Source organism: Vicia villosa, unplaced genomic scaffold (assembly GCF_029867415.1).
Source record: "Vicia villosa cultivar HV-30 ecotype Madison, WI unplaced genomic scaffold, Vvil1.0 ctg.000318F_1_1_1, whole genome shotgun sequence".
NCBI classification, from domain to species: Eukaryota; Viridiplantae; Streptophyta; class Magnoliopsida; order Fabales; family Fabaceae; genus Vicia; species Vicia villosa.
The window spans coordinates 161,081-169,689 of NW_026705139.1; the positions used below are offsets into that span (position 1 = coordinate 161,081).

At 33.9% G+C, this 8,609-nt stretch overlaps 1 protein-coding gene across 3 annotated transcripts; it reads left to right on the forward strand.

Moving 5' to 3' along the window:
* Positions 1 to 711: 711 nt before the first annotated feature.
* LOC131626670 (serine/threonine-protein kinase STY46-like) lies at positions 712 to 7,860 on the forward strand. Of its 3 annotated transcripts, none has more exons than XM_058897507.1 (16): positions 712 to 999; positions 1,572 to 1,686; positions 2,961 to 3,061; positions 3,225 to 3,347; positions 3,788 to 3,842; positions 4,110 to 4,220; positions 4,563 to 4,613; positions 4,706 to 4,881; positions 4,992 to 5,099; positions 5,429 to 5,502; positions 5,606 to 5,781; positions 5,951 to 6,046; positions 6,438 to 6,518; positions 6,608 to 6,661; positions 6,806 to 6,940; positions 7,485 to 7,860. In XM_058897507.1, exons 1-16 carry the CDS (start codon positions 779 to 781, stop codon positions 7,554 to 7,556), a joined length of 1,749 nt encoding a protein of 582 aa, XP_058753490.1. In that variant the 5' UTR covers positions 712 to 778; the 3' UTR covers positions 7,557 to 7,860. The 3 variants fall into 3 exon arrangements, with proteins under 3 accessions (XP_058753490.1, XP_058753491.1, XP_058753492.1); XM_058897508.1 differs by having other exon boundaries at positions 3,228 to 3,347; XM_058897509.1 differs by lacking the exons at positions 6,438 to 6,518; positions 6,608 to 6,661; positions 6,806 to 6,940; positions 7,485 to 7,860 and adding an exon at positions 6,315 to 6,338.
* The last annotated feature ends 749 nt before the right edge of the window (positions 7,861 to 8,609 follow it).

The window sequence follows — 8,609 nt, forward strand, 5'->3', positions numbered from 1 at the left end:
GGATACCATCCATCAGGGGCAAGCTCAGCCCACGAGCCCAGGCATGCGTCTGGGCTCAACCTCTCATTTCATTGTATATTTCTCATTTAATAGTCGATTTTCAGATAACACCAGTGGCAAAATTAGTAATTTTTACACAAAATAAAAGTAAAATTAGTAAAAATAGAGTGTGAATTTTTTGAACAAAATTAAGGACAAAATTTTTAGACAAATTCAAAGGCAAAATTAGTAGAAACATGATGTAAAATTAGCAAAAACAAAGTGTCAAATTTTTGTACAAACTCTCTAAAATTTCTGGCTCATTTATAAGTTGCTCAAGTGGAGTCAAGATTATTTTAAACAATCACTTTAATCATCAAATTATTCTTTTACAATAATATTTCATTATCTTATTATTTGATTAATATTTTAGAAAGTAGTATGATATTGTAAAAAGACTTCGAGATTATAGATATCTTAAATATAATTGTGTCTATCCATCTAATTTTTAAATTAAAATATTTCAAACTAATATTTCAAACAATAATTTGTAATACTCTCTCATTTATTTCTAATTTATTTAATAATTTGCAAATGGCTTCACACATATTAATTAATTATCTTTTATTTTTTTATTGAATTATATTATTAAGTTTTTTTTAATGTTTAAAATATGTCATAAGTTTATAAATAGTTACGATGGAGAATAAATTTATAACAAATAGACCATTGTTTCCTTTCCTTCCACACCACAATAAAAGCGAAATTTTAGTTATTTCACGTGAAACTCGTTCGTTCGATGTTGATGGTGGCGAAGGAAGACAACGAAAGCTGCGGCAGCGGAGTGCACCACCGCACGTCGTCCACGTCATCGGCTCCGTCGCAGAGTCGGCAGCATCGCCAGAAACTCGAAGTGTACGATGAGATTCTTCGCCGGCTCATTTCAACCGGTAACGAAGAAGCTTTGCAGCCTGGATTTAACGATCAGCTTTGGGCTCATTTCAACCGTCTTCCTACACGGTTGTTGTCTCGCATTTTCAATTACACTATCTCTCTCATGTTCGCGTATTTTTCATCGTTTTATGAGAATATTCTTCTTCTTATTGTTTGTGATTGTGTTTATATGAGGTTTTGCAGTGGATTTGTTTCGTTTAAAGCGTGAATTTATGAAGTAGAATTAACAATGATTTTGTTCGTTATTTTTAAAATTCGGTTGAAACCGCGTGCATGCAAGAGATTGAATCTTGATAATTTGGCTTTCATAGTTGTTTGGCTTTGATAGTTGGATGAATTTTGTGATTCCTTTTCGTTAATGTATTATGATTGATTAGGTTTTCTAGTTTTATTTCTCTTTTTCTCTGTGGAGCACCGACACTTCTGGAAAAAGTGTATTGTGTTAGTATGTGTATGAAAGGACACTCCACACTTGTTAATACGTGTAGTTTATTCAATTTTAAAAAAAATTATTACCTGTATCCTTGCTTCATGGCTCCTTCATTTTAAAATTATTACTGGTGTATGTGCTTCGTAGCTCTTTCTTTTCAAAATATTTTTGGCTTTGGGGAGAGATTTGAGGGTATTCTGTAATGCAGGTATGCGTTAGATGTGAATGTAGAAAGGGCAGAAGATGTTCTTATGCACAAGAGATTACTTCATTTAGCGCATGATCCTGCTAATAGGCCTTCAATTGAAGTTCACTTAGTCCAGGTGACTTGACCCTTACAGTGCTATTAATTCAAATCCTTGCAGTTTTCATTTCTTAGTGCTTTCGTTTCGTGCGGCATTGTTGTTTTGCTATGCTCCGTTGACTAATTAGTTATCATCATTCACAATCTCTGTAGCACTGACACCTCTGAAAAAAGGTCATTCAGAATCTCTGTAACACTGACTCCTCTGAAAAAATGTGTGTCTGTGTCAGAAAAATGACACCGACGCTTGTTATTATGTTTAATTTATTCATTTTTTTCAAATTATTATTGGTGTCTACATGTCAGTGTTGGTGTCGTGTTTCCTGTGTCCGTGCTTGTTCGCGACTGATTCATTTCATTCTTGGAGGATACCTATTAAAATGTATATATTCCAATCAGGGATCCCTATATGCTTTGACTAGCTGAATAAGATCAAGCCTTTGGAGTATAATGGTGTTGTTGAACACCCTCTGGAACAATTTATTTTGTAAATTATTTACATTTTATTCAAGTAATTTTTTTTCCGCCTAGACTCTCTAGTCTTGAATGATATATATATTTTTCACATGCGACTGAAACAGATTTATAAATAGTCATTAAAGCAATACCATACTTGACACAGCTCACTACAACCATACCATACTCCAATTAATTGTGTTTCTGAGGTGATTTGATCAAGCATACCATTGAGAAGATGTAAGCCGAGGTCAAAAACAAGTCACCTTAGTTACTTATATTGGGAAGGTCAAATTAATTTTTAAATGATTGTTTGTAACTGAAATAGCATGTGCTTTAAATGTCAAAATAGGGGTCTTCTTTTAGGTTTGTTGTCATGAGCATAATTAACATTTATGCTGTATGTGTATGATCTATGATGCCTAAGTAATCTAATCGGCATGCTCTGAATTTTTCATTACCCCGTTGACTGAAGGAATATAGTACTTTTTGAATTTCTACCTGTTTTCATATATCATTATGGATGATTCATTTAAGCTACTTTTGGTATACTAGCGTTGTAACTGAGGAAAATCTCTTACAGAGTCTCTTTTGTTGGTGTGTCATTGGTATGTCTGTGTATTTTCTAAGATCAAGCTGCATTTGTCTAGTTGAATTGTCTCTTGTTAAGTAATCAGATATTTTTCATGTTTCTGAACTGTTAACATTATGGCTTCCCCCCATGGTCTTCAAGTTCTTCTGAGTTTCAGTTTTCATATCTTGACTTGAGCAGTATGATTCATATCATTTACTTTGTTTCATCTGACCAATATTATTTCGGTGTTGGAATCTGTGCAGCTTCATCCCTCATCTGATGAAAACCCAGCTGACTCTTTCCAATCAAATGCTCCTAGGGTAGATTCTGGTCAAAGCTCTCCTAAATATTCAAGCAGGCAGGGGTATCATTTTCTCACTTATTATCCTGATTTCAAAAAATGTAAAATTGTAGGGTGCTCTTATCACAAGTAATAGCTATATGTAAAGGCCAACCAATTATTCTAGTTAGTTGGACTCGATGGCTGTAATATTCAGTTCTGATTCTGTTTTCTCTATATTTGTCAGTAGTATATTCCCACCTCCTGCTTTTGGTTCTTCTCCTAATCTTGAAGCACTGGCTCTTGAAGAAAATGATTCTGAAGACTCGGAAGAGGAACGATATGTACATGCAAGTGTACAATATTCACGGTGAGATTTCTGTTGCAAGCTTTTTTTAGGCCTAGACCTGGAAAATATATTTAAACACTGACCTGGAGTCTAGATTACTTTTCCTCTCCTTTTTATGTGGGGGTGGATCTGAAGATTTAACTCAGCTCTTCTATAACACTAGCACTTTCCATATATCTGCTTTTCAGTTATATTAATATCTCGTTGGTATTCTTGAGGTTGAGATGCTGATAATTATTATTCTTATGGTAGTCTGGTTTTAATGTATTTATATTATATCTGGCCAATCATCTACAAAACAAAACTAAGAACTCACAGGCCCAAGATATGTCTATCTAAGCTTGCATGATGGGTGGAGATATTGCACCTCAAACGATTTATGAAAATTTTATTCTGGTAGATTAATTAAATTTTGAATGCTTGATAAAAAAATCAATAATATGTCACTGAAAATGATGTAGGCCCATGCATGAAATCACTATCTCAACAGATGACAAGCCAAAGCTTCTCAGCCAGGTATGTGATAGCTTTTCTTATCAAAATATTATGTATATTAAAACCATCTTTTTCCTAAACAAGTAGCACAAATTTAGAGTTCATCACTTTTGGTTCATATATTATCAAAATGCGTGATTGATGGATTGGACAATATTTGACTCGGCTGGATCAGGCATTCAGACCTAACCTACACATAGTCACCCTACTTATGTAAACTTAATTAGGACTAACTTTGAATGCCGTGTGATAAATGAGAGCATCTCAAAGGCGTGGTTGCTTCTGCAGTTAACTGCTTTGCTTGCTGAGGTTGGACTGAACATCCAAGAAGCACATGCTTTTTCCACAACTGATGGTTACTCGTTAGATGTGTTTGTTGTTGAAGGCTGGCCCTATGAGGTATGTTGATAATCATTTGTTATTATTACCAGTTTTTTGGGATGGGTGCATAATGGAATAAAAGTGAGAAGTTTCTTTCAAAATTTAATGTCATGGACCCTTATATTTATCTTGAAAGACATAATATTCAAATTCATAGTGATCTAAACCATATTACAGCTACCATATTTCAGTTCACAAGCACCAGTTTATCAACATTATTGTCTGGAATATGCTTTTACTGTATTCTAGAATACTTTGTTATGTCACTCTCTGCCGTCAGTTTTGTTCTCTTTTTATTATCCAAGTATTTTGAAAAGGCTTAGCTAGTGGGGCTGTGTTGATTATTCGGTTTGAAAACAGGAAACAGAGAAGCTAAAAGCAACTTTGGAAAAGGAAGTCTTGAAGATTGAGGTAACTCAACCCCTTTTTCTGTTTCTTAGATAACTGCTATATAGTCAATTTGATAAAAGTTCAATAATTGAATTCTTATGGACTACTTTCAGAGACATGAGAGGTCCAGGCGGCAATCAATATCATTTGTTGATGAGTGTGATCAAGCAAGGATGAACAATGAGCTGGATCATTTGAATATTCCAAATGATGGGACAGATGTTTGGGAAATAGATCCCAAACATTTGAAATATGGAACTCAAATTGCATCTGCGTCATACGGTGAACTGTAAGTACCCAGCGATCTTGAATTATGCATTTGTGTTAGCTCCACAAACATTCTCTGTAGGCGCATGTATTATTTCAATTTTAGTTGACCAGTTCTTTAAATTAAATCAGATTTAAAGGTACATATTGTAGCCAGGAAGTAGCCATCAAAGTTCTCAAGACTGAACATGTAAGTACAGAAATGCAGAAAGAGTTTGCTCAAGAAGTCTACATCATGAGGTTTGTTGTATTAAATTTTCTCATTTTTACCATTTGAAGTCTATCTACTTGTTTTTTTTATATAGTAGGGTATCAATGTCAAAATAAATCCTTGGTAAGATGGAAAAACTATCTTTCAAAACGAAAAGATGTGAGAATGCATTTTTAGTAGGGCCAAAAGTGGACGAGCTACAACAACATATAATATCTGCTTTAAGAGCTAGTTTCTTGGTTCTAGTCATCGCATGCCAAACTTTTAATGCAGCTGACTTATATTCTGAGCTAGTTTCTTAGTTGTGTTTTCATTTTAAAAGAGTATGCATATACAAACTTGCTGATGGAACTTGCAGAAAGGTTCGACACAAGAATGTTGTGCAATTCATGGGCGCATGTACCAAGCCCCCAGGCTTATGCATAGTTACAGGTGAAATATGATGAATACATTAATAATTGAATAGATGTGATCTTAAATATTTAGCAGTCGTCATCAACCCCATTATAATGGCTGTTTTCATTTAAAATGTCAGAGTTTATGTCTGGTGGAAGTGTATATGACTACTTACATAAGCATAAAGGGTGTTTTAAATTTCCTACCCTGCTCAAAGTTGCAATTGATGTTTCTAAAGGAATGAGCTACTTGCACCAACATAACATAATCCACAGAGACTTGAAATCTGCCAATCTTTTGATGGATGAAAATGGTGTATGTTTCCTCTAATTTTGTATTATATGATCTGATCCAATACTTTGTTTGATCTCAACCCTCTCTCACTTGCATGCACACACACCACAGACACAATAGACCATATATACGGAATAACATAAACCTGGTATATGTCGAAGTGAAAGTTGTATGTGGTGTTATATCACAGGTTGTAAAGGTTGCCGATTTCGGAGTTGCTAGAGTGAAAGTTCAATCTGGGGTTATGACAGCGGAAACTGGGACTTATCGTTGGATGGCTCCTGAGGTAATCTTCTCATAGTTAGGTTGTTCTAATAGCTTGTGTTATCTTGATGAACTTTTCAAGACCCGCTGTCTTTAGAGGATTGGTTGTTTTATTCTTAAGTGTTTATGTTTATTAATTTGATGATTTCTATAGAGTTGTCTTTCTAGAAATATATAACAAATGAAGTTGTTGACATTACTCAAATATACTACCAATCTTCTTATCCTAGTGTACAGAAAAGCACTGTTCTAAAGTGTTCAGTTTTGAGTTTCTTTGTTTTCTTTTCCAGCACACCTAAGATGACCTAACTATCAACATCTTGTGAGTTGTGAGGTAAAACTGGTAGCGAAGGTAGATGAGTGATATCATTCATTTTGTCATGTTTTCTTACCATGATTACTCTGCATTGAAGGTTATTGAACACAAGCCATATGATCACAAGGCTGATGTATTTAGTTTTGGAATTGTTTTATGGGAGTTGCTCACTGGAAAGGTATAACACATTTTTATTACTACGGCTACTACTACCTTACCGCTATTCCAAAATTAACCTCTCATAAACTATTGTGTTTTTGCTGCCAGCTTCCATACGAATATTTGACCCCTCTACAGGCAGCCATAGGAGTTGTTCAGAAGGTAATTCTTTTAATTCCGTTGGTAGAATAAACTGAAATATAATGTCTCCTTGCTTCTAGAAACTTTGGGGAAATTGATTTGCAAGGTGACTGGAAGGATGTATATTGTATAGAGAATTATTTATGTGTTACCATAACTTTTCAGGGTAAACGGCCCGCCATCCCCAAGAGTGCTCATCCAAAGTTTGTTCAGATTCTTGAGAAGTCTTGGCAGCAAGATCCAACATTAAGACCCGATTTCTCTGAAATCACTGAGCTCTTGCAGCAGTTAGCTAAGGAGGTATAACAAGGTCACTTTATGTTTTATCTGATATGCATATAGGTAGCTTGACATGTGAGAGTAGCTTACACAAGAGTGAGTCGCACTAATTTTTGCTTTAAAAGAAAATTGTATCCAATTATTTAGACACATCTTGTATACACTATACATGGAATATACTTGCACATCCATGCACAGGCAAGCATGAGCAATGCTCATTGACATTTCATGTTAAATTCTCGCACCTTTAACAATTCTTTGTGGAATATGAATTTAGCAAAATGAAGCATTGAATCATGTTATATTATTTTGATAATCATTTTATACAATATTTCAATTCAGACTATTTAGACATTGATACAAATAAATGATTTAAAATTTGATATTTGCTTATATTTTAAATTACGCATTAATGTTAAAATAAATTGATTTCATGAATATCTTTTGAATTGTATGAAAGTTTGTCAACTTGATCTTTTGATGATAACTTTCAATTCAACTTCAATGGTTGAATTTATATTTTACAGAAGAATATTGAATGCCTAAATATGTATATGTGGAACAGGTTGGAGATGAAGGAGAGCGCCGGGATAGATCGGGAGGATTTCTGTCTGTCCTCAGACGAGGTCATCACTAAGTTTTTGAACTGATGACCTCCACAACTTTGTTATAGCTAGGATCAAAATCATACTGGCCATTTCACTATTTTTTTTACACAGACATGTACAGTTTTCTTCACGTTTTCTGATTGTTTTATATTAGATTTCTTAGGATTTAAGCCTTTTGAAATTGACCAATTACCCATTCCTTAGATTTACGATGGCATTTATTTTTCTTTGTAGAAAAGAGGTTATGGTATCAGGAATGAAAAATGTAAGTCAAAGATGCCTCTTTTCAGCTAAATATTACTAACGTGAAGTATAGTCTTATAATTTTGCCAATTTCTTACATTACAGTTTTCTTTAGTTATTGCATTTGATGTAACAGTGAAGCAGGTCAGTACATAAAATAAGTTAACCGTATGTATAAGCCTTGTAAACTGTATATAGTTTGTGATTGAATCTATGATATATGTATGGAAGAAAACTTGTTAAATTGAATTTCTTAAATAATTTCCGTACCTTGAATGTTTAGTATGTAATTTTCAATAGTGTGAAAAGTGGTATATTCAACATTTTAAAAAGCATTGTAATTATGTCCGGACACACCTTTTTATACACTCTTCAGCATAAATTAGTGAATCAGCCAAAAAATTAATTCAAAAATGTATTTTATCCTCCTTATTTCAAGAGCTAGTGCTACTGTTGATCAATTCTTGACAGGCTTATACGAAATCAAAGCCTTGCTCATATAGGAATTATGACTCCCTCTCCGTGGGAGTTTTCTTCAGTGACCATAATGAAGTCAAATGCACCTATAACAACGGTTGCAATAGTCCCACTAGAGGAACGCAAAGAGGAAGGTTATCAACTATAGTTTGGCCACCACACCTCAGCTCCATTCACGTTTCCACAAAAATTGTCATTCCACAAAAATTGTCATCTATAGGTTATGGAAGTTTATCTTTGGAATATTTCGGAAATGTTTTTTCGAATTATTTTTTTTTGTAAAAATAATTGTGATTTATCAATTTTTTTTGTAAAAAATTATGTTAAAAAAAGAGTGTGTATAAAAGATGCTTTCGAAAATG

What these genes read in the sequence shown, in the direction of transcription:
- LOC131626670 (XM_058897507.1), top strand. Translation starts at nt 779, where the DNA reads ATGTTGATGGTGGCGAAGGAAGACAACGAAAGCTGCGGCAGCGGAGTG. An exon ending in CAAGAAGTCTACATCATGAG is followed by an intron (nt 5,100 to 5,428) that starts GTTTGTTGTATT and finishes TGGAACTTGCAG; the next exon opens with AAAGGTTCGACACAAGAATG. An exon ending in ATCGTTGGATGGCTCCTGAG is followed by an intron (nt 6,047 to 6,437) that starts GTAATCTTCTCA and finishes TCTGCATTGAAG; the next exon opens with GTTATTGAACACAAGCCATA.